The sequence below is a fragment of the Plectrocnemia conspersa genome, unplaced genomic scaffold (genome assembly GCF_051122295.1).
Source record: "Plectrocnemia conspersa isolate PC_06_02 unplaced genomic scaffold, ASM5112229v1 ptg000003l, whole genome shotgun sequence".
Lineage (NCBI taxonomy): Eukaryota > Metazoa > Arthropoda > Insecta > Trichoptera > Polycentropodidae > Plectrocnemia > Plectrocnemia conspersa.
The window spans coordinates 23,260,082-23,287,847 of record NW_028277167.1 but is presented as its reverse complement, the minus strand read 5'-3'; the positions used below and the strand labels follow the sequence as shown (position 1 = coordinate 23,287,847).

Genomic DNA, 27,766 nt, shown 5'->3' with positions numbered 1-27,766 from the left:
GAGCCGGAAACAAAAATAGTAATTGGGATAGTTAAGAGTGCATTGACAAAGCTATCGATATTAGCAATAGGGATTTATGTACTAAAAAAGAGTCAATGATTTTTTTAGATTAATCGCAACCGTTTTGGAGCAATTAGTCAAGAGATAATGGTCTATTGATGTCCTATGAATAATTAATACCTGAACTTCGAGCTCGAAGCCTGGAAGGTAGCTGAGCGGGACCGGGTGGAATGGGTTGTCGAATGGCGACGTGTGAAACTCGAGCAACATTTTGGGACCACTGCTGACAATGTCCGGCACCGCATCCCCGCCGCAAAGTCTGACAAGCACTGGCGACGTGTGCGAGCCGCCGTCGTATACGGTCAGGTAGTCCTGCACCACATTGCACTGGTCCCATATCCTGGAAAATAAAACAAAAATTAATAGTTGCGCCATAAAAAGAGATTTCCATCAATAAAAAAAGCAATATTTCGTTTTATGGCTAGTTGTAAAATACCTTTATTAACTATATTACATTAAAAAGTCATCAATATAGTAATGTATTATATACATATGTAATTCATAATCTCGTATATTGGGTTGATGTAAAAGTTTTACTTTTTTGCATAGATTTTATGTTTTAAAGTAGCAGCGTATTAAGAAGCACAGCTCCTGTTTAATGTCAGCAGCGAGGAGCTGGTGCGGTTCGTATCATTTGATTTTAATATTTTATGATTTTGTAATTCAAACTACGTATTTTTTTATTATTGTTTCTAATCTTACGCATTGGGGTCACGATGGTATTAATTATATTTTAATAAATAAATAAAAATAAATACTACAGTTAGGTAAATTATTTACTTAACTTTCGATTAAGTATATTATATAAATTATACTTGAGAAAATTCCTGTTATGTTCCTTAACATATATTAATTAAAAATTAAGTTATTTGTTGTTTAAACATTTTTCGCTTCAAACTTTTTTATTGCCTCTAATATAATAATAATTTTTAATCAAAGCAAGATAATAATTATGTAAAAATTCATTTTTATCTTTAGTATAAATTGCTGTTCAATTTACATCAAATTTATTAAAGAAATTCCAATTAAAATAAAATTTACTCTATCCATATAATAGAATACGAGGAATTTAATTTTTAGATGACAATGTTATAAAAATGTAATATACAAAGTGTTTCTAATTTATTAGATAATAAATTAATTCAAACTTTGACTTTTCAATATATATAGTGTCCTTCGAAACTTACTCTTATTATTATAAATTTATATTTACATACATATACATTAACAATATATAAGATAGAGCAAAATAACATTCAATATTGAAATATATTCTCTACATTTTTTATAATTGCTATTTTTGATATATTCTGTACAAAGTAAAAAAATGATAATACCTACAATTAAGAAACGAGACGTTGTGTAAAATAAAATTTCGAGAAAAGCTTGAGCTTATTAATAACAAAGCAATGTCAAAGATACAAAAAATCTAACAAATGTGGGAATTATTACAAATATTCAATATAATTTTACAGCTAGAGAAACATATTATGTATACATGCTAAAAATTAAATATTTATAAGCTAATAAAGCTATTAATAAAGACGCTAAGGAATCTTTAAATAATGATTACAATTATTTAAATTAAATCATGAACGAAAATGTACATTAAAAGTAATTAAATATCACACGTTATTGTAAACTTCTAATTTTATTATGTAATATGTAACATATTAATAAGTTAACAGGGTTATACATCTAATAGATCTGAATTTATAAAGCAAAGATAGAATATGAGAAAATATATTTGTATAAACATTATTGCACACGCGTTTTATCTATAAATATTATGTATAAAAAACATAAAAAATGTATTTTTAATAATAATAAATAATAGTTATTTTAAAAGTATATTTATCATGATAAAAATCGTTTCTCTATATTGCTTATTGTTGTAACTAAAGTGCAGAGGGCCTCACAGAAGAATGGATATTTTATCTATTCCCTCTCGGGAATAGACAAAATATTGTTTCAAGTATTTAATTGTGACGCATTGGGATAACCTGTTTAATTACGATAGTTACGAAAACGAGCATCAAATATTTAGGAACACATCTGGACTAAGCATATTGAAAAAAATTAGCGCAGAAGAGCTTGCTGCCATTGCGACCCTAAAATTGATACTTGACAGAAAAAGCGGACTGCAAAAAAAAATATGATTTTACTATATAAATAGGTAATTTTACTAGTAATAACATACACTTGCTCAGTATAAAATTACATCAGCAATTCAATTGAGTCTAAGCTCTTAGTCATTCAAAATTAGGCGATACAAATAATAAATAACACACTTTTTATTATCCAGCTTAAAAACTAAAAAAAATCTAATAGCAACAATTTTCAGTAGTCATACCGAAGCATATTATAAAATATTATGCAAAAACATATTGACCCACTAATTTACAGAATCGATGACTACGACATAAAAAGCCTATACATACATAATTTAAGATAAATTAATCTATTTTTTATTAGCTCTATATTCATATTAATAATAAGGTTAATAATTCGTGATTTTTTTATTTTACTTTGTAAAAGGTTTTTTTGTTTTAAAATATTTTTTAAAAACTATTTAAACTCAAACATGGCTATTTAACAAAAATTAGAAAAACATTGTAAATATTTAAAATATTTACTGAAAAAGTATAATACATTAACGATACGGTTGTCTATATTAATTTCGTGAAGGTAATACTATTTTCTAAGCATATTTTCCGATGCGTTCGGAAAATATGCTTAGAAAATTCCAAACAGCACTAATTGATGAAACACAACATGAAAATTTAAGTTAAATCCAATCAGATTCAGATTTAATCCTCTCGCGAACCTTGAACTGCTATCGGCCATGGGATATAACTAATTTAACGCGCAGGTCGCCAACTAAACTTTGTAATTACCCGCGGATGTGAAGCACGCTTTGTTAATTAAACTTTGCTATTTGACTTTCAACCGTAATCTGACGGTTAGACAATTCAGATAAAGCAATATCCAGGCGTATCAACAACGGACGTGAGCATAAAATACCGTAATATTACATAAATGTGGCTTTCGGTTAAGTAACTCGATTTACGCCAGTATAAAAACATTGGTGGCAGATTTCGCATGTCACACAATCCATTAGTTTTACAAAGCTTTTGAATAGTTTTGCACATTTTGCCGTGTGTTGACTCAGCACTCTCCGGGGGGCTTTGTTCCGGTTTCGATAATTAACACTTGCCAATTGGCGATTTTGCCGAAAGCTAATCGCGCAAAGCCTGTATTGGACTTCTCTATGAAATCGGGTTAAATGCCACGACAAATTTAAGATATACTGCAGGAACCGAGGGAAATCAGACAGTTTCATAATATGCTGTATAACTCATTTGTGGAAAATGTTGTCAAATTTATAGACCTCCATGCGTGACGTTAGAGGCAATACTGTTTTATAAATAACTTGGAATAACGTAATACTGTTTTATTAAAAAAGTATTTATAATGATGGCTAACTACAATAATACATAGGGTAGTATTATATAAGGGTCAAGCAGATGCAAACATTTTTTTTGTTGCAACGAATAGATGTAAGCTCAATGCGTAGACACTAGATGAGTTACAGTATAACTTTCTATCCTTTAGCAAAATAGCGATAAAAAACAAATAGATGTCGTATATACTAATTTTGAGAAGGTCTGCAATTCTGCAAAAAGTAATATATAAATAAATTATTAAGCTACACGTGAGACATATACACATATTAAAAACAACAGTTTCAGTGTCTGCGTTCATTTTTTCTGACCAACTGTAAGTTAAAAGAGTCTGAATTTCGCTTTTATCTAACGAAATTAATCTAACGTACCACGATTGAATATTTAATGCCGACTACGTGATTTATCATCGGGCCTTTTTGGCAAATTCCCCAACGCACCGAAAGTAATATTTGCACGCACGTTTCCTGTGCGTTTAACAAATTCTTCAAAAGTTTTCACTCAAAATTCAACCTTTTTCCCGACTCGGCTGACTTATGCTCACTGCTACGCAAACGTTCTGTCTTTCGGTCATTAATGAGCCCGAACGTGACTCGTTTTCGAGAAAACCGTTAAATAGATGGAGCGACGATAACGCTTATCGAATAAAATACCTGTATAACAGTTTTATTTTTAAAATAATTTTATATATGAGGTAACCGCCTCTTACTGTCACAAAAAGACAGTGATTCAATTTGGCTTATACTCTTACGATTTGGATTGAAATCACATATCCGAGTAATTTTTAATTCCCATCCCTATCCGAAGGATCGGAATTATTGATTACTATTTAATTATAATTATGATTGATCATTGAAAATAAGGTTTTCCAGAACAATCATAATTTTGCGCTATATAAATAATTTGTGGGTTTTATAAATCACTTACTTGTTAATTATTTTTATATTATTGTAAAGCAGGTAGGTTAACGGTTGTCACGTTGCAACAGAAAATTTACAATAAATGAATAAATAACCATCATTTGTTAATATTTAAACAATTACACAAAAAATAATGTTCTTTTATTATTATCGTTAATAAATAGTTTAAATATATTAATTAAAACTAACATAAAGAATTAGTGCCAAATTAAAATATGGCTTTAAATCCACAATAGTTTTTTTTATAAACTCCAGATAATGCTGCTTTAATTCGATATTTTTTTAAGTAAAAGCATCATAGCGAAATGAGCGTAAATTTAATTCTGTTTAATTGTGTTTCACATTAAGTAAATACATAGAAAACCGTATTAATAGATAATAAAATTTACTTGATAAGCAACGCGTTAATATTAAGCTTAATCTCCTATTCATCCATTTAGTAAAAGCTTAACTTTTAATTTGGGTATTTATGTGTGACCGTTTAATTGATTCGATGCGAAACTATTAGTATTTTTTCTGGGCGTATCTTGAAACTTATTCAAAAATCATTTTGATGCGCCGAAAGACTATGTGGCTATTGTGCAGTTCTTAGGTGCTTACACTAGTGTTCTTGAGTGTTTACAAAATTCAATTTATCTAGTGTTTTTTTCCATTTTATAACCTTTGTTCTTGTAGATTTCTATGGTCATTGTTTAAGCTTGAATACCTAAATAAAAATGATAGTGCATAAGAAAATAAATATATATGATATCAAAAATCATTCGAAAAGTTAGGACAGTTATATAAACTAAAAAAAAAAATTAAAAATCAAACAATAGAAGCAACGGCGTTTGGACTTATTGCCATAAAACATTTCAAAGTAAATAAACTGGCGTTATAACAGCAAAAATTTTGGCGCAATTGCAGCTTATTATTTTTTAAGTAATGAGCTATTTTTGCATAATCAAGAAAGAGTATATTTTGTTTTAATAAACAATAATAATAATAATAATATGTATTATAGCGAAAAGCAGAGGCATTTACTATTTTTATTATTAATAATGAGATACTAGGATTAGGATTTTAAATAATAATCAAAATGGTTAAATCTATAAAAAACTACTTAACATTTTCAATTCATTTGAAAATAGGTTTACAACATAGCTAAATATTTCCAGTAGATAACATTTTATATTATTTAAAGTTAGATTTGCAACTTAGACATTTAATTATTGTACATCATTGAAGATTAGGTTTAAAACTTAGCTAGATATTAATAAAACTGAACATTGAAATACGTTTAAAAATAGGTTTGCAACTTTACTAAATATTATAAAAACAAAAAAGTACCAAAAGGTTTGCAACATAAAAAATATTATTAAAACGTAACATTTTGTATAATTTAAGAGTAGGTTTTCAGTTTACATAAATAATTATAATAAATAACTAAGGTTACACATCCGCTCAGAAATATGATTGATATAAAAAAATATTTTGTTACACCTTACTGACGCTACAACACAATCGATGACCTATGGTTGGTTCAATGTGAGCGATTATAAGCCATTGATTGTGTTTTAGCGTATTTTAGGTGTTTGAGGACCCGTTTTATGAAACAATGTTTTTTGTTTAGATATTCATATCAATATAAAAAATGTGATATAAATAACATACAACTTACATAGTATAACACAATTTTATCATAAATTTCAGTAATAAGAACGTTTTTTAGTTACACCATAACTTACATTATAATTAAAAAAAATATATCTTTTAGGTGTAAATATGAAAGCCAGTTTTTAATAACATTTAATAATTAGTAAGAAACAATAAAATGAAAATATCGACCATCTAATCTGTTGCTTTAGACCAAAAGTGGACAGTAAACACAATATGGGCTTTAAAAATAATAATAACTTTGAGACTTTTGGCTTTTTTTATTAAACAATATTTTGATTGATATTTTTTTAAAGTTATGTTTTTTTCTGCGCATCATTATATATTTTAATAATTAATAAGAGCAAAAAGTTTTAACTATATTTTATATTTATAATAAACTAAACATATTTAAAATCTATATAAAACCAAAAATATTTTAAATCCATAATAAAATAAAAATTATTTTAAGATTAAAAAAAATATTTTGAATAAATCTTGAATTTTTATTTTATAACTTTATAATTTAAAAAATATTTAAATAAGTGTTTTAAAATTTTGCGTTGTTTTTTCAGTACTTATTTATTTTTGTGTTTCGTTAATTTTTTTCTTAAAATTTTGTTTTACTTTTATACTATATTTTAAAGCATTTATTTCGCAGAATTTCCAAAACCAATCTTTTTTAGTATTTATCTTACTTTTTCGTTAATTATTTTTTTAAGATTTTAATTATAGTGAAACTAATTTAAGCATATTGCCATTTATTTATATACTAGCTGCCGTACTTGTACGGCGATTTGGCATAAAGGAGTATAATACATATTTATTATTCGCCTGACATGTGTTTAAATGTTAAATAACTAAGAAAAACTGCTTCTTAAGTAGATAGTAAAACATACAAAAACACATTACTGACGTAATACGCTTGCGGGAATTTTTATAAATAAAAATTAGTGTCTGCTGCCATGACTCGATCTCGTAGACACTTGGTCATTAGTATTGATTTTATGGGCTACGCTATTCCGACCTTAATTCTTATTCTTCTTATTATACATTACTTGTCTTCAAAGAAATTATTATTTTATTTCACTACACCGGTTTGGAACAACATTAAATTTAGAACCTGAGCTCGTGAAGCTCACAATAAATCGATACAAACGATTCCATACGAGCCTAAACCTTCAGATCAACACGTTTAACCCTTTAGCGCGCAAATTAATTATTTTGGAATTAAGGGTTAAAAAATTACTTTTTAGAACTTTTATTATATATAAAAAGTAATTTTAATAAAAAAAATTAAAAAAAAAATTTATTTTTTTGGAAATTTCGAAAATTTTGTCGGTTGATATATCGACCTTTGACCACTTAGGGTGATATTTTAAAAATATGTTTATTATATAATGAACGATCAAATATTGGCCTACAAATATAATTTATTGTTTGAAATATATTACATATACAAATATAAAGAAATATTGTTAAAAAATAATTCTTTTAGAGTTTTGTAATGTTTTATTTTGATTTTTGATTTTATCGTGTTTTGGCCTATAGCAACAACTTAATTTCATATGGTCGATATATGAACGAAAGAGCTTCCTCGATGACATATTGTGATGCTAAGGAAGATTTTATTATGAATAGGTATTGAATTATAGACCGTTATGTCGTCGGTCGATATATCGACCGTTTTCGCCCTTTGCGCGCTAAAGGGTTAAAGTTTGGAGAAAAGCATTCGAACAACTTTGAAAGATTTGATTCAACACAGCTGTCATTTTAAAACCGCCAGAAGTAAATTTTTCACGTACGAACGATGCATCATATATTTTTATCGCTGTTGTAACTGCACCTAATTTATACTATAGCACAATATTTACCTAAAAATACATTTTAAAAGCAGCTGTTTCGTATTTTCTTAAAAATCAATAAATATTCAATCATTGCAATATCGATTTTTTTTATTACAATTTAAATAAAAATGTCAATTAAATTTGCATGTTAGTTCGCTTAAATTTCACAAAGAAGAAACATTATCCGACATGAGGGTCGGAAAGACATCGAATATTTGTACTCGTGTACAACTTGTGTACATAGTGTGTGCGCTGGTACCGGAATAGGAAATGTGGATTCAAATTGTGCAACACAATGGGCAAACGTTCAAGTCGAGTGTAAATTTGCAGCTAGGGGAAATAGTGAAACGTTTACTCTGATATAATATATGGTTCTAGTTCGAAAACGGATAGCGACAGATGATATATGAAGCGTGCCTAGAGCGCATTTTAAGCATCACAATTTTTCAGCTCAAGTCACACTGTCTTAGCACGTCGAAGATCACAAGAGTGCATCCTGGGTTGGAAAACAACGTGAGAAAGCAAGGAAACTATGGAAATATTATACTTGTGCTTCAAAATGCTTGGATAAATTATAGACAATGTAGTGTGATTGTGTGTATATATAAATAATCATAAAAACCGGAGCATTATATTTTATACTGATTAAATAATTATTTTAAATATTCATAAAAGTATTTTGAATATGGAGTAGATATATATTGTAGTTATATTATAATTTGCTATATAGTTATATCGAATATCATATGCTTTAAAAGCTAATAAAAATTGTCCTGTACATAGAGCTATCAACTCACATTTTTTATTTAGACTGAAACATATTCACACAAAATCGTCATATGTCAATATTTTTATATATATTTTTCAAGCTAAAAAATCTATAAATAGCATGTGTGTTAGATTATATTCCAATCGAAAATTGGGTTTTGCAATGGGGTGGGTTAGACATGGGGCACGGGCTTATAGGCATATGGAACAAGTTTTCGCCAGGATTCGCTAATTGACGTGCCGACTCGCTTGCTAATTGGCCGTATGTGAACTGAACATACAATCACTGCATGTAAAAACAATGAAATCCAATTGGAATATATTTAAATTTTTAAAAAGTTTTAAAACTTTACAGGCTTTTTAAAATATAAATAAATAATATCGCTTGCCGCTATGTACCCAGAATATAACTGTGTACTCGTTTGTATACTTAGAGTGTACGATGATATTACTTAAAACTTTATGATCCTTGTGCATACACTTTTAGAAAGCTCTCAAATTGGATTTGAAGTCACGTATTTTGCTTGAGCGCAATTCGATTGTTGTAAAAAAAACTCATCGCGATACTCGTGGACGTGTATATCCGAGGTTTTATTGAATCACTTTGCTGTTGTTGGAAATTCAGTTAAAGATGATTGATTTATATGTATGTATGTACTGTATCAAATAATTGTCTATCAATACATCGGTTATCTTTTGATATTTATATATAATATTATGTGTAATTTATATAATATAATTTGATTTAATCTTATGTGTAAAAAACAATCCCTAAAACAGTGTTTATATTTATTCATATAAATATTGCATATATATATACTATTAAGTATATATAATTTTGCTTTTTTTATTGAACAAACCTCAATTGAATGCATTAAAAAATATATTTTATAGCAATGATATTAAATAACACAAAAACCATTGTAACGAAGAGAGGCCCATATTTTAATATATGTCACTTTGAATAGTGTGAATATCATATTGCATCTATGCTAAAAAAGCTCAAATGTTATTTTTTTATTTATTTCGATATAGTAATTATATATTTTATTTTTGTTCGTTAATTATCTGGTAAGTAAAAGTTGTTATTTATTTATTATTATTTTTTATTGCATTTATAGTATAATAACAGTGATTATACTATTTTTATATTACTATGTTTTATTAATTTATTTTGCATCTTTTTTATTATTAAATTTTGAGAATTTATTCTACATATTTTTTTTATATAATTCGACTTTTGTGTTTTTTTTATTAATTCAGAGGCTCTCAATATTTTTTTTTTAAATTAATATAAAATATTTTTTTATGCTCATTTATTTCGTACCCCTAATTTATTAGTGATATTTTATATAAAAATAATTTACATTAAATCAAATTTAAAATATCATTCAAGAAATTATATTTATTATTTCTTTAATTATATATGTGAAAGATCTACCACCGTACATGTACGGCGATACCGCTCAAATGGCTAATTATTTAAATATTATTATTATGTAATTGAAATATAAAACTAGAAAAATGTTAAAAAAAATATTAACAATATATGTATGAATTATTATCCTGTTTTTTTTTTGTTAAAATATTTTCGACCGTGAAAAAAATTCTCTTATATTAATGTTGGCTTAATCGACAATAAGACTTTAAATAGATAATATAAATTATTTGTAATCTTAATCGCAGATTAAAATATTTAGATGTTACTCTAAGACTACAACAATTTTTTTTTGTTAATTGTTAAATCAATGATAAATTTTCAATTTCTTTAATAGCTGCTACAGATTTTAATGATTAAATAGAGTAACGAGTGTCCTTAAAATTCTTTGAGGCATTAAATTATCTGTGAATACTTTCTTTCCCCATTTTAGAAATAACTTAAGAAGGCATTTTTTTGTTTGTTAAAAGATTCTGGATTTTTTAAATATTTAATTAACGACATAAATATCTGATTTTTTCGATTATTTAATTTATTTTTAATTGACCGTTAAAATTTAGAGCTTAGCTTAGATTTAACATTTTTCAATAGTTTTACTAAAAAATTTAAGACCCCTTCAGCTGTCAATAATGTCATTTCTGTTCTACTAAGGTACTGAAAAGTGATCTTTGTTGGCTGTAAAGTCTTTAATACCCCTTCAGAAATTAATAAATATTTTACGTTTCACAGATCACTGAGTGCATTTTTGATTTGTTACTAAACTCGTAAAAACCGCTTTTCGTTTTCCATCTGATTTCCATCTGAGGTTTAATTTGTTTTAACTTTGAATTTACACTTTTGTAAAATGGTTTTTCGTTCGTATTTTTTCTAATACTGTTTATCGTTTCTTTGATTGTTGGTGCAAGTTTTAAGTAGGTGATTTTTTAAAATTCATTCGCACTTGAAACTATATAGAAATTCTCGAATGATTTGTCATTGTGATCTTCATCACTTTTTTTTACATATGAAGAAAGTGAAAACCAAGTGAAACTCGGGATTATAGCACAGTTTCTGATAAGTTGAGGAGATTTTAAATATTTTTTTTATTAAGATATTCTCTCTGATGAAAATAGTCCATTATAAGAGAATTTTTTCAATACCAGATATGTACGATTTTAATTAATCATAGGAATTATAATTATATAATAATCATTAATTAAGATTTTCCAGACACGATGAAATTTAAAAATCACTAGGGTCCGTATGGGATTCGAAACCAGGTCTTACAGGTCAATAGTCGGAGAGTTATACCATTCGTGGTTTGTTTATCACTAGTTTTATTTTATTTTAGTGCACTGTTTCGTGGAGATTTTTGGACACTACCAAGTGCTTTGAAACTGTTAAAATATACCATTTAATATTTATCTATTAAGATACGCTTCAGATCCGATATTTAATAATTTAGGAGATACTTTAAATGAAATATATTTTTTAAGCAGATCAAATGCAACTTTTTAAATTGCGTTATTAAGCATGTATGACACCTATTTATTTATTTAATTATATAAATGTGTTTATTGGCTTTTTCTGTATGTTATGATAAAGTAAAAATCGCATCTGTTCCATCGAAAGCTCACACGTCCGTGCATAGTCGAAACGCGGTCTTCTTGCCGAGGGAAGCAATTTATTTGGGAACGAGCAACAAAGTTTCATATTTAATGTTGCAAGATGGAAGGTTTCTGCTCGTCAACGTCATTTCCCTTCTCATATTACGACCCGAACTTCCAACTGGGACCACTAATGGCCTGGATGAACAACAAAGCTGCGCAACCCACCCTTGAACGTATAATAACACAAAGCAAAAGACAGATACACACAATTTGTAAATTCGCAAAGTTCCGAGCACGCACGAGGATTTTGCATGGCGCTTTGTGTTTTTTAAAAATTCATACAGAATTGCATGAGAGATAAAGAGAGAGTGAGAGAGAGAATGTGGTTGTGTAACGAGAAACGACGCGAATGTTGAATCAGTGCTGGTAAACATTGTACACAAAGCGAACGCCTGGGAAACTTTCAGAGACGTGCACGGATAAAACTAATAAAGCAAACTTTAAAATGTACGAATAATTATGATGACGGTTACATATTAATACGATATTATTACGATGCTTTTTAATTCATATTCATATTAAGTAGCTGTTTTAAAGCTAATTCTTACAACAACAAATTACTGTTACGTAATATTTTTTTTTATATCATAAAACGTTTACTTAAAATCAATAACAACATTTACAATTATACTTTTAGATAAAATATATTTTACATTTGAGTATTTAACAATGATATAACAAGGAAGAAAATATCAAAGACCTTTAACAATTTGAGTTTAAAGAGTAAACAAATAGTAAAAAGCAAATGTGTGCTTTTATTTCTAAAGTTTTGACATATTATGCTCATATTTAAATTTAAGCTGATTGTCTCCGATATTGGACATTAAATGTCCCCTTTTCATCATTATTCAGAGTATTATCCCCCCTTCATAAGAAAGTCTAACTCTAAGTCAAAAGGTGCATTAAAAATAAAATGCATTTATTTTTTAATAATGGTAGCTATGTATGTATATAATTATTTTTATAGTAAGTTTTACGAACATAATATTATTAGAAAATGTGGATTAATATTACATTTTAAAATTTGAATAAAATCATTTTTTTTAACATTCAGAGTTACTGAAACATACTTCAAGGAACAAAAAGTTCAGAAGAATTACAGAGGAATCTAGTTTATTTAATCAATGAGGATTTAAATTAGTAAGAAACCTTTGATTATTTTTTCTTCGCCTACTTAAAGAAACACAGATCTTTTCAGCGTCGAAACAACTTCGTTGCTTCGTTTTCATTTGCAACGAAATTGAAAATCTGATTTACAAAAATCAACACAAATGACAACACTCCGATGACCACATTTGAAAGGGTCATTGTCTCAAACCCTAAATATCATTACGCGTCTTCTCTGTTGATCACTACCTTTAAATACTATTAACCATGTAATTGGTACATATTTGCTTTAGATTGTATGTATAGATTGTATGAATAATTACAAAGATAAATCGATTTCAAGCTACAACATTGTAATTGTCACGGCAGCCGTTTTTCCAATTATGTGATTGTTTTGTTATATTACATATTCATGATAATTTAAAAGCAATAATTTTATCACGGTACATAATGAGTAATTAAGACAACTGTAAATATTGCATCATCACTAGAAATATATAATGTATCAAAAGTAAATGACATATAAATGTTTTAAAATACATAAGATCGAATAACATGATACATGAGCGCGTATCTGTCAGTGAAGTATTAGTGTTTATATACACATTAAAATTAATGTTATAAAGCTGTCGCATTTTTGTACAAAGGTGCACTAGACACAACAACAGCGAAAGTTCGATATTTTTAACAATACGATTGGCAAAAAATCACAATGTATCGAGTGCCTCTTCTGCAGCATCAATTGAATATTGTATAACAGATATCGATGGCGATAACTTTTGAACGGTTTGCTGGTCACGTGTGCAATGAAGCGTTACACATACACAAAATCAAAATAATTTTTGCGATGTTGATGACAATTAGGTTATATTATAATAATTTATATTATGCTTTTATCTATTTTTTAAATTAGTTAAATATAAAAGTATATACCTTAAAAAAATGCACGCAGTTATTAAATTATTTTGCTACATCTTCAGTTAAATTTAATAAATTAAAGAAATATTAGAAATAGCTAACTAATAATACAACAATATTTATTATAAAATAAAAATTATTTTCCTCCCCTTTGTGCTTAGCCCGCTGCTCTATTTATGTTATTTCAAGCGCGACCGACTCACAGATCTGCGCTCTTAATACAAACCAATGCAACTAGGGGCGATTTTATTAATTAAATAATAAATTTAATTATTTGATATTTTTCATTTTTTTTTTCAATTTTTTTTCGTGTTTCAATTGCGATAAAATGCTCAAATACATATTAAAATAAATACATAATTTAACTTAGACTTTTTATATTTCATTTAAAATTTTGCTTATTGCGTATGAATATTTATAAAATTGGTTTTCCACAAAACTTCTAATTGTAATTTAAAACCTCTGTACTCTCTAAATGTTTTTATAAAATTTCACTTTTTCGTTTATTCATACCCGTAAGCTGGCTAGCAAATTTAGCCGAGATATTTGTAGAATAAGTTTTATGTCGATATAATTAATAAAACTACGGCAGTTATCATGTCTTTAAATTTCATTACGTTACATATTATTGCAAAAAAATGTAAAAAAAATGTCTCCTAATTTAAATAATTGCAAAGATTTCTCATGGAATAATCAATATCCGTCGTCTTAAGCAGGTCGCTAGAAATCAGACCAAAATTTATGAGAAAGTGTTTTTGAAGCTATTCATTCCTCCCCAATTGCTGCTGCATGGTTATGTATTAGGAGCACAGAACTGTGAGGCGATCGCTTTCGCAATATGTTACATATTTTCTGTTTGCTGCTATCGTTAGTGTTTCACCTCATTCCTTTTTTAACAGTTACTAATTTTTTTTATTTTGAATTAACGCTATTTAAAAAAATGCCTGATCTGGTTAGCAAACTTAATCATTAAAATAAGTTTCAGTACTAAAATTACTAAAAAAAATTATTTGCTCTTTATTTTTAAATTTTGGTCTGTTACCATTTTTAATTGAACTAATTTTTTGAGAAAGTATCCAAAATCCTTTTGTAGTTATTTTAATAAAATTTAATTAATAATATTTCTCCCCATCTGTAAGACGCAGAAGCGCAGCGCTGTGACCGCTTTGGTATGTTAAGCTGTCATGACCTACTTACTTTTCTGCGTTCCTAATGCAGAACCAATCTGTCTTTCAGATGGGGAGGAATATTAATTGAATTTTATTTAAAATATTTTTTAGAAGATCAATTTTAATACACATTTATTAAATTTAAATAAATTTACATTTCATTTAAAATAATTATGATTAATTTTTACAAATTTATCATAATTTTTATCAAATGATTAAAAAATTTAATATTTAAAGTACGATAAGAAAATTACAAATAAAAAAATTAGTGTTAAAATAATTGACAAAATTTATATAAATAAATATTTATTAACTCATACAATAAAAAAAACAATTGTTGAGTTATGGTTACTAAAATACATTAAATCATGACTTCGTTGTTTTAGTAGGTTGCTCTGAATTTTTTGTTTTTGAAAAAATAGGTATGATATCAGAACATGATTTTTTTACGTAAACTGTTGCATATCTAAGGTTTAAATTTATGATGTGTTTGACTAGTAAAAGTAAATTAATGAAAAATGATGAATCATGCATATGCATACATTTTTTGTCTATAAATATTTTTATACGAGTTGATAAATATTTATTAATGGTAATTTTGACAGATATTTTATAACTTGATTTATAGATCCTTTCATATATATGTACATATCTATATATACTCCAATCATACTTTTCATAATAAATTTCTTAATACATAGTCTTCTTATTACACTATCAATATTAAAGACAGTGGTCTGCGTACTCTTAAGTCAGAAAAAATACCGCTTACCCCTGAATATATATATATATATTAATTTCACCAATGAAAATATATTTTAACTGTCATTTCAGTAAAATTATAATAAAATACACTTTACGCGATTACTTCGATAAACTTAAGTTAAATTACCATGACAGAAATAAAAATGATTCTAACCCAATAGTTAAAAATCTTAATACGGTAGCATGAAAATTAAAAATAAAGCGCTAGCTAACTTAATAAGAAACAAAAAAGTTTTTTTCTTCTTTTTTTTTGCCCTAAAAAATAAATAAATAAAAGGGGGTACGAATTAATCGATACCCAGGTGGATGGCTTTGGCTAGGAACTGGAAAAATAAATATTAGACACTGAATAATAAAATACATTTTTTCCAGTAGTTATATATTTTTACTAGTGAAAATATTGTGCTAGTAAAATTATATGCTGATACAGGTATAAAATATGAAAAAGCAACGTAAGTGGTGTTGACTGACAGCTGTAAACGCCACTTGTATGCCACCAGAGAATGTCGTTTCAAAATAATAGTTGTAGGGTGACACATCACTTGTTAAGGCCAAAATGTTCTGATGGACCGCAGTGAATAAATAAAGTTTCACTGGTATTGGCCTCTAAAATTATAAATTAATTGCTGTTTTATAATTGCACTAGGCATTTGATTTATATGCTCACTGGTTATTGTAAGTGAAATTATATTTATACTGCTCAAAATATAACTTCACTGAAAAATACACATTCACTGTAAATTTGTAAAACGTCTGTTTGATGTTTAAAGCCGAATTAACCTAAAGGAATGAACCAACTACCAATTGACCTTCTGAAACTGACTAAAGTTGTTAAGCTTTCATTAAGTTAATTCATTTGGGCTAGGTTTTGGTTTAACAGTAAATCAAAAATTCGCGACTGTCAAATTGAATGTTATAGATATTTTATAGTAGCATAATTTCATTAACATCCATCAGTAAAAATATATTTTCGCTACTATTGGTGTAAATTTATTCAGATATGATTTCACTGAAACGGTTACTGAAATTATATTTATACAAAATACACAGTCACTACAGCATATAGTTATATACATTGATATGAAATTCAATTTTGTCAACTTTTCTACGAGTATCTGAATGCATCGCAGCAATTAATTTATCGTTTATTTTATATTAACGACAATGTAAATATAATTTGGCGTACCTCACTTTAGAGACCACTGACATAAGGTATAAATAAAATTTATTTTGTCGTTAATTTATTATACAAAAATCTGTATTTTATTGCTTACTGTTTTTATTTTTATATATTTTTTCCGAATTTATGATTTTCTAAACAATAAATTTGAAAAAATAATGATCAGTCTAATAAATATTTTAAATAAAATTAAAATATTTATGTACCTCCCCTTCTGCTGACAGTATCGTTTTGTTTTAGGAGCGCAGAAAAGTCAGAAGGTCATGATAACGATAGTGAAAAAAGCGCGGCTTAACACTTCACAGCGTTACAGCATATACGTAATATATTATCGAAGCGATCGCCTCACAACTCTGCGCTCCTAATACATATTCTTTCTTGAATAAGTTGGGGAGGTATACTCTAAATTAATTTTTATACAGATTTTATTTATTTTATACTATATTTTTTCCTTCCTTCCTATTTATTTTATTAGAGAAAGAAAAATAAAGAAAAAAAATAGAAAAAATTTTTTTTTCCTCTTTATGAGTCAAAAAATTAAATATTTTTTTTAATAAAACTAGATTTTGAAAATACGTACATTTAAAAATATAAAGAAATCAAAAATGCTTTATAATAGCTATTAAAATATTAATAAAACTCACTTATTTATTTTCCACATTTTAATATATAGAAAGCTACATAATTATTGCCGCCTTTGCCAGACGAAATATTTGCAATATTATTTTGCTTGACTAATTTAATATTTTATGTTTTTCAAATACCCGTCATTTTTAAACAAAATGGCGGAATTAGTCTCGATTTATACCAGTGGTACTTAACCTGGGGTGCCCGCACCCCTGGGGGTGCGGGAAGGTATATTGGAGGTGCGGGAGAAGCCCGTAACAATGTAAATAATTCAATATCATTTATTAAATTTTTGATAATAAAATATTTGAAAACTACAGTAATCACCACAATACGCGAAAGTCGGGACCGCGTTATTGGGGTATTGAAGCTCATACAAAAACTAGGGTTTTTTGCAAAAAAAATACTTGAATGAAATATTTCGTTGCTATACATGCGATCACCGACACATACATAGACAGTCGTTGATCATTGTTACATCGGGCGCGTATTGGCAAAATGTGCCGATCATTAGCACACACGAGGACATAATAAGTGCGATCGAGTTAGGTAGATCTCTCCAACAAAAGATAGTGATGCCCAGAGACCATCAATATCTCCAGACCGGGAAACCAACCGCGTACATTCATCGGGGCGACCCAGGTCGATGGGAAACATGTGCTCAAGTGCTAGGGTCGCTAATGAGCCGAATTCGGCTTACACATGACCTGAGGAAGCGGGTGAGAGCACCCGGGGACTTTCGTCCTCCTTCCTTACTCTCTACCTAAGTCTACTATTGTTTCTGTGTCATCGGCAGTTTGTCGAGAAACGTTATTGATGTTATTGCCTCAATATGCACTGATGGGGCCCCAGCAATGTTAGGCAAAAATTCCGGATTTTTTTCATACATGAAAAGAAAATTACCGCAAGTTACAATAACGCATTGCATGTTGCATTATCATGCACTTGCGTCAAAAGCTTTGCCAAAAAGTTTAAATCAACACCTAATTACTGCAATAAATATAGTAAAATATATCCGTGGACGAGCGCTAAATCATTGCAATTTTCATGCCTTTTGTGAAGAAATCAGTGATGCTCATACCGTGCTTCTATATCACACCGAAATACGATGGCTCTCTTAAGGCCGCATGCTTAACAGAGTTTTTGAATTACTTAAAAAAAATAGTCAAAACTGTGATTTAGTAAAAGATTTTGAGAGTAAGGATGCAATTCTGAGACCAGCCTACTTAACAGATATATTAAGCCAATTAAATCAATTGAATATATATATCCAAGGATTTGGTAAAAGGAATATAATAATAGCTAGTGAAAAATAGTCTTTATTTATTAGAAAACTAGAAATTTGGAAAAAACTAGAAAACGGAATTTGGCAAACTTTCCCTTGCTTGATTTAATTGTTGTGGAAAATGAAAAAAATACAATTATACCTGACATTGCAATACATTTGAAACGATTGAGAGAATCATTCAATGGATATTTTACTACTAGAAATATTACCAAAACTCAGAGCAGGATACTGGATCCATTTCTATGTAACCTAAATTCGATGGATGATAGTGATTTTAAAAAAGATGATCTTATTGAAATGCGAGACAGAGGACATATTTAAACGGAATTTGAGCAATTAGAATTACAAAAATTCTGGTGTACACAGTTAGAACGTTATCCACAGTTGGCGAAAGAAGCATTGCAGTCACTTCTACCATTTGCCACCACTACCTGTGGATTTTCATCGCTTTTGCATATAAAAACTAAAGCAAGAAATCGCTTAAATGCAAGTGATGAGTTACGCGTGTCTCTTTAAAAAAAAGCCTCGCTTCACAAATATTATAATAAACAAGCAATAATGGCCTATCCATTGATAAAAATAATATTGTTTTGTATTTGATATATAAAATTAATTTTTTTTAAATAAGCAATAAATTTCGCAAACAATGTATTTTTCTAAACTAAAAAATCGAAGCACATTTTTCAATGGGGTGCGGAGACCAATTTTCAGATTCAAATGGGTGCGGCTCACTTAAAAGGTTAAGAAGCACTGATTTATACGGTCTATTCTTAAAGTCTACAGTAGCTGTAGACTATTTGAGTCTTTTTAAATAAAGTCCGATATTTATTGCTTTAATATTAATATTGTCACTTTGCCTTGACATATCAGTACTCTTGTTAAATCTATAAATAATTATGTTTCAACAATAAATTTTATACTAGCAAATAATTTTATAAGCATCTTCTAAGAGCATGATTTATTATAAATCTAGTACTCGCAGGTAATATTTATTTAATTTAAATGATATTTTTATTATAGCAGAGCAAATATTAAAATAAACATAATATTTTATACGGCGAAAATATTATTTCAAGCATGACACAACACAAATTCAGAATGTGGATACAGAAAATTGAAGTTTACGATCGAGGAAGGGAATATCAGATTGATCCCTGGAAATCTCGAGGGTGAGTGAAAGTAAAATTATAAAATTTTGGCAATGTCATTCTTGTGCTATTTATATTTTTCAAAGAATATTAAACTTTTTTTAATAAATGATATATAAACATTTTTGTGACATATCAATATTTTTTTTAAATGTAATCAAAATTACCAACTGGCAAATGGTAATTTTTAAATTATAAACTAAACTAATGCACAATGAAATTCACTGTAACACACAAACACAATAACCAATTTGCATTAGAGAATAAAATTGTACGAATTTGTCTAATCTGCGCCGTTTGTCCCTTATCTCAATTTCACAGGCGAAATGCGCTTTGTAGATAATTTTGCTTACTTAGCAAATTGTCACTTATCAACTAGCGGTTAATGGATGTCAATTGATATTGCAGTTATGATATATTTTACGATGCTTAAAATATATATATTGAATATTAAATTATTTGCTGCAAATATGTGTATTAATACAATATATATTATTAAACAATTTTTTGTAAAGGCATTGCAATCTATTATCTCTATATATAAATAGTATAAACATACATACATTTCAATCTCTCAGTCAAATTTAGGCATAAAAACTATTATATATTATACAATATAGCAATTCTACAGAAGTCTCACTTAAGTATGAAATTAAAATAATACGTAATTATTGGTGCTTGAGTTTATAGTATAATTTTCAAGAATTTAAGTATGTATTTAATATATTTTAAATAGCCATTCGTCTTTTAGCTTATAATAATATACATATTTACTAATGTAATTAGGAATTACACATAAAAAAATTGTCATTATTAAATTATTTAACTGTATATTTAGTGTAACTTTTGGTTCATCCTGTCTTTAGCGCCGAGTAAGCAAACATTTAAATGGGAGCGACCAAGTCTACGAACACTTTCAAGTATTAAGAAACATCAGATCGGGTTGAGATGTTTATTGATATTTGAGCAGCTGGGTAGTGGTAATGCAGATCGAACAAATTAATCTGGTTCTCAGAACTAACTGCTTTGTTGTTTGATAAGCACCCGGGGGTGCGACGGTTTAGTTACACATTCAATCGGCTGAATTATAACTATATATACACTCGAACATGCAACCGCAAAATCACATCTCAAATATGTATTAGTGTGATAGTTATATTTTATTTTTATTAAACTACAGTTGCGAAATTGGGTCTACAAACACATGCTTCCTGCGATGTTTGAAACCAGTTTCCGGCCAAACGAACGGCACTTTCAGTTTACATTCCGTGTTCGCAGTTGACTTTACACTTTTCCCATGACAGTGTCCCTGTATAAACTTTTTCATTGTGTTATCTACACCTAGCTGACGTCAAACAAGGAACTCCTTTTGTTGGCCGCAAGCACTCAGTTTCCATCAAGTTGAAAGCCGCTAAACTAATACTCCGAAATATGTGTAATATATATTGAGATGTGAAAGGTATATATTTATATACACTACAGAGTAAACTAGAATATTTCAAGAAATATTTTGCCATTAGTAACGCTTTCCCTTGAATTTAAATTACATTATCATTATTACTAAAAATAAAATTCAATAAAGAAAATGCCATTATTAAATCAATTATGACTTTTAAATTATCAATTGACAATGCGAGCCCGCATAATTTATTTATTATTTAAAAAATATTTTATAGCATGTCAATTAGCATAATACAACACCATTTATTTATGACTTTTCATAGAGTATGATTTATATAATTTATATCAAGATTGAAGAGCATTAGTCTAAATTAATACCAGCACGAAGTACGAAAGTCGCTATTGATCTAAAAATTAAATTTCTATCATGTCCAGGAGAATTAGTGATTATTATAAATTATAATTCCGATAAATTATTGCAGATCTAGTTTTATAGATTTTCCTTAACTCACGGACGAATATCGTGACGATTAATTGAAATCGAGCTAGGTTGTTTATACACATTAAAAATTCCCTCATAATTAGAAAATTTTTAATACTTAATAAATGTATTAAAAAAAATCATTTATTTGATGAGAATATTTTGAAACTAATTTTAACTAATATACGAAGAAAAAAAAATATTTTTATTTCCAATATAATAGTTATATTAAAAATTAATAAAAATTCAATACATTAAATAATATGTAGCACATATTAAACAAACTCTTAAAAATATTTTTTTTTTGCCTTTTCAATATTTAGTGCTCGAGATTAAAAATAAACAGAAATCCTACTCTAGGGTGATAAATGAAAATTATCATTAAACACACAGTAAACATATATTTGCTATAAAAATTAAAAAAAAAATATATAATTTGTGTGTACATAAATTTGTTTATCTGTTTTTTGCGATAAAATATTGTCAATTTTACATACAATATTTTTGGGAAAATTTTTGATTAAGTGACAATTTGTTTTACAAGCAAAAATCGTAATATTTGGAACACCTAAGAATTTAAAGATCGACTAAAACTAAAAATATCACGCAGATTATTAAAAGAACCTATTATGTACCTTTATTTATAGTATTGCCATTCGTTATATTTTATCGTTATCGGGAAAAGACTACAATGATTTAAAGTTTAAAGGGCCACCCAGGATAACGATTTTTTCCTTGCAAGCAGAGTTTATCACTATGGGCATTGGTTTAAATCAAGCTATTTTATATTTGTCATATGCTGGAAGGAAATATATGGAAAGTTTGACACATCAAAACTAAAAATGAATCAGACCAGCGCCATCAGCACAACGGCAAAGATCAGAGACCAGAGAGACTTGCGCTTTTTGAAAATAACTAAGAAGGACTTTTGTTATTTCAAGAAATAATCTACTTTTTGGTCAACCTTCATTTTTTAATCTTCCGTTTAACTTATCAGACGTTAGCCTAATGCGTTACATCTGGGTAAATACAGTCAACATCTACAAGTAAGCAGTGAAATAAAATATATATAATATAAAATATAATATATAAGCATACTAAAGATTAGTAATATTAGGTAATCTCAAAATGAACGTCGTTTTTTTTTAATTTATTATAAAAATACTTTGAAATATTTTTTTTTATTTATATTCTCAACGTCTACATTTGTATTTTTTCCATCTACGAAGTGTTGAATCGATTAAAATAAATAGTAGTCAGAAGAAGCAAACTCTGGAGAGTAATGTGGATAAGATAAAGCCTTCTAGACTAGTTCCTTGATTATATCCAGAGTCAATTTGAGCACTCAAGTTCTGTTGACAAGTGCAGGTCTTTTTTGACAATGACGAACCTTGACTACTGTTTTGTTTTCTTTGCAATATAATCAATTTACTAATTAAATTGCTGTTGGTTCAATTTTTTTATAATTACTTTATATAAACAAATATTTTTATATATTTTTAATGTTCTCTGATTTTTTTGATTGGTAATAAATTTAAAGATGTATGTATGTAGGTACTTACTTTAATACACGCTGGCTTCTATCGTATTTGACGATTTGATCTTTGATGTGTATTTTATGGCTGTTCGTCTGTCTGACTGCCAACAGAGCATGTTTTCCAGTTGGAACCTGAAATTGAAGATAAAAATGATGCTTTATCCAAGTCTAAATAAATTCAGGCATCTGCGACTCGAACATGTTTCCAAACAAGAATGAAAGAGAAAGTTTAAGCATTGCTTTGAGGAAACCTTTTGATCGTATTTAGTCCGTGCGACTTTGCGTTTCTCGGATTAAGGGCGTTAATTGAATGTCAAATTTTCAATTTGAAACCCAAGCGGATTCGTATGCAAAACTAGGAAAGCTCTGTCTCGAGCCCGGCGGCGAAACAAACCGTGTGTTGAAAAATAAACTTCTGAAACTTCTGAAAACCCAATTTAACGCCGAGTTCCGCTTGCGACACAACTTCCCTTTGAATTTTGAATGACTCGAACGAAGAAAAATATAAGTAAAGTGTGAATTCGAACGGTGCTCACCTTTGTGTGTTCTATCCTATAAAGGCACGTGACGTTGCGAGGGTAAACTCCAGGGTAGTTCGGCGACTGGATCCTGCAGGGTCTTCGGTCGCAATTCGTCAGGACCCTGTCACAATAGGTGCCTTCGACCAAATCTCCTCTCCAGATGTAAGCGGTCGAATTCCCGTAGCGCAGCTTCGCCTCGGACTTTCTCAGGAACTTGTACGCCAGCTTGAAGTCAAAGTTGAAGCCGATACCCTGCAAAAACACAAGAAATTAGCTATCGAATTGCCGCTCAAATGCTTCCGAAACAATAAATCGCGCAAACACATCGGAAACTCTAAAGGAGGAAGTTAAATTTCCTGAGCGCCGCAGAGACTTCGCCGGCAGAAGGAAAAGTTTTGTGTGCGATTTTTATGACATCCACAAGAAAACTAAAATTTTGCGAATAACACGACTTTTCCGCTTTAAACTATACCTTTCGCGAGCACGTACGCGTTTAACGTCTTAATTCCATAATATTTTTTAACGGCGCAAACTTTTAGAGTATATAATAAAGTAAATAAGGGAGCATGTGTTGGTGAACATTAAAATTGAAAACGATCGCTGGCATAAAGTTCTTCATGCGTATGCCCTTTCCTTTGAAAGGGAGCACGATTATATCCGAAATTATTTATCCATTAAAAGGCAAAATGGCTAATGCAAAAGTTTGCGCTCAGTCCCAAGTTTGACAATGAAATGTTACACGAAATTCGAGAGAGCCCCGGGACATCCAGGACGAAACGGAAGGTATCTTGAGATGATTTTTATGTTCAAAAGTGACAAGATATGGCACTCTGGCGAAAATACGGAGGCCCTTTGTGTTCGTTTTATCGTTATAGTTGCAAATTAATTTATTTTATGAATATTATGCTAAGTCGTTGAAAATTAAATGTCCGATTATAGCAACTAATTCATGATACTTATACAAATATCAAAACACATTTTTTGTTTTCTCTTGATTAAATGTTTACTAATATTAAAAATTAAAACTACTTATTGTGTATTATTTATAGTTAAGTCATTCCCACCCATAATAACCGAAAAAATGTACTTTGTAAAGTTCGTGTCGCTAACCTGAAAGAACCTGATAATTTTTATAAATTTGTATCTAAAAAAAATATAAAAATAAGTCCACAGTCAAGATTGAATTTTGCCATGAAATCAAAATAAGATGTCAAACAAATATTTCAGAATCGCTCTTGTTTCGTCTTTTTTCAGTAAGAGTGGGATAATTTGAAAATATGTATTTGCTTATCGTAAAAACACATGAAAGGGCTCACCCATCCCAATATATTTTTGACACCAAAAATGTGTTTCTACTATGAGCCAAAGGATAAACAGAAGTGGCGACCATAATCAATTCTTGCGGATTATAAACTTGAAAACATCCTAAAATTATAAATTAAATTTTATAATTTTAGGAATAAATACATGCATAATTTGCTTTTTTCATATTTATATAAGAGAAGAATAAAATATCAATTGATAAAACTATCATTAATCACTAACGGTGTATATGAACAATAAGCTTATGTGTACAACCGTCCTCCGAGTATTCCGTTTGTATTTTTTGCAAATAATTGCATTTTATTTTTTTGTTTAACAGCAAATGTTTGAAGATGCCGAAGCCAAATGTGTTATAAAACTTACATTGTGAAAAAATACTATTGGACTGCAAAATAGGGATTTTCTGTCCCTTTTCGATACACCACTCTTTAAACGAGTTTTACGAAATATAAGAATAGCCGGGGAATTTTGCGTCTTAAAAATTTTTATTTCATATGGAAAAATCAAATATTTATTCGTTAAAAATAATAGGGTATTCGTTTTTTTTAAAAACCTTAAAAATGTTTAGAAACGGCAAAAGTTGGAACAAAAAGACTAATTATCGGATATACAATTGTTGCTTTTACTACATTTTTTGCACTTATAACACCAGTTAAAGCTCTTAAATAACAATAAAAATGAGCACAACATGTTATAATAATGCCTACAATTTTGTTGACTAAGAAATATTATAAAAAAATCTAGGGTTATTAATGCGCGTTTAAGCCTAAAAGTCATACTATATGAAGCTATAACTTTATATACTCATCACACCGTAAAAGACCAGCAAAATGATCAGAAACGTCAGAAATCGGTACAAAAGAGAAATATTTGGCTACCTAACTGAGTTTATTCGACCGCAAAAGCGGTAAAATGAGAACAAAGAACGTACTTGTGTCATCATCCAAGAAAATAGACTTAATAATTAACGAGAAGAAAATAAAATACATGCTAGTCATGGTTCAACTTAGACAGAATTTCTTTTGAGTGTGTTAAAAGTATTTTTAAATATATTTATAAGTCTCTTAATTAATTCTATGTGTTATAATAAAGGTTTAAAATATATTTTATAAAAGCGCATAGCTTCTAGAATCTCAAATTTAATCCTAATTATAATAATAAGGCAAAATCTAAACTTTAGATTCAAATATTTATTTCAGACTTACTCGAGCCAAGTTAATTATGGATTAAATAATTAATATTTGTCTTTACAAAGAAGAAAGTTGTAAAAGACACTTAAATTTATTGATTTTTGTTTAAAAGAAACGAATAGGTTCATAAGTTGGAATAACACAGAAATAAGTTACTTGAGAATAAAATATTTATAATCACCATTAGCTTTGTATTTTTTTTAATGTTCAAAGAATTATTTGTATAGTTTTTAAATGTATTGATAACATATATATTTATCTGCAAAATATATATTATAACTATTATAGATAACATACATGCATTGCTAGTGTATATATATTATCTAAACATTACAAATATTTGCAAAAACATCAGTACACTGATTATATAGATCGATAAAATACAAACTAAAGCATATCTGTGTATGTTAATATAACATTTTATATTATTGCAGTTTTTCTTTTTTGTATCAAACTGTATTTATACATACACGTCGACGCTTTTCTACATACAACTTTAATCTGAATTTGAAAAAAACTTTTTTTTACCGAACAAGGATAAAACTTTCAACTTTGACAATTGTCTGGGCTCTAACAAAAATGTCAACCTGTGTTGAGAAAAAAGCCCTTGACAGGTAGTTCGGCAATTGTAAACGGGAAAGCGTTTCACGTGAAATAAGAAAAAAAAGGACGGGACCGATAACGCAAAAACTTGGAAAGTGTTTTCTTTAACTTTGACACATACTTTTCCTTTAAAGAAAAAAAACTTGTGATTCTTGATTTAGACTTTGTACATTTATTATTTATAAAAAGATTGATTAAAGATTAGCTTTTTAACTTGATATAGTAGCGAATCTTTAACGATTTGGCTTTTCATGAGAGTGACTTAGCTGTGAGACTTACATGCAAGAATTGAATGATAAAACGCGATGAACAGGTCGCGTTCGGAAATTTGCTCACGAAAGTTGCGTCGTGAAAAATGGCAGAGTGCGCCAAGAAAATCCCACTTGGGCACGAGCGTGACAAAAGTTCAATGGTCTTATGGAACCCTTGAGACTTGGTAGTTAGAAAAAGGTCGCACTGGCGCTTGTGAGGCAAAAAGAGAAAAATCAAACAATCAAACAAAGTGAAAGAAAAAGAGATGCTTTCTCTCTTGGCGCTGAGGTTCCAGATCGTGCTTTTTAATTTTCTGCATTTTTCTAGTGCAAAAAGAGTTACCGGAAAAGCTTTCCGTGTAAACAAACTTCAAAGCGGTAATTGCACGTAATTGAACGGCTTTTAATAACAAAACAAACCTGTTGAAATACCACAATTTACAATATAAATTGTGATATTTTCAACATAGTTTCTA

At 28.6% G+C, this 27,766-nt stretch overlaps 1 protein-coding gene across 1 annotated transcript in view; it reads right to left on the bottom strand.

Annotated features, from left to right (window-relative positions):
- LOC148237000 (uncharacterized) overlaps window positions 1-27,766 on the bottom strand; it is a 495,914-nt gene that overhangs the window by 71,505 nt on the left and 396,643 nt on the right. Inside the window, exons 5-7 of the mRNA XM_088183465.1 lie at window positions 23,939-24,175; window positions 23,428-23,534; window positions 181-400 (exon numbers count right to left, since the gene is read on the bottom strand). Coding sequence (XP_088039591.1) covers window positions 181-400; window positions 23,428-23,534; window positions 23,939-24,175 — 564 coding nt within the window. The remainder of the gene's footprint in view (window positions 1-180; window positions 401-23,427; window positions 23,535-23,938; window positions 24,176-27,766) is intronic.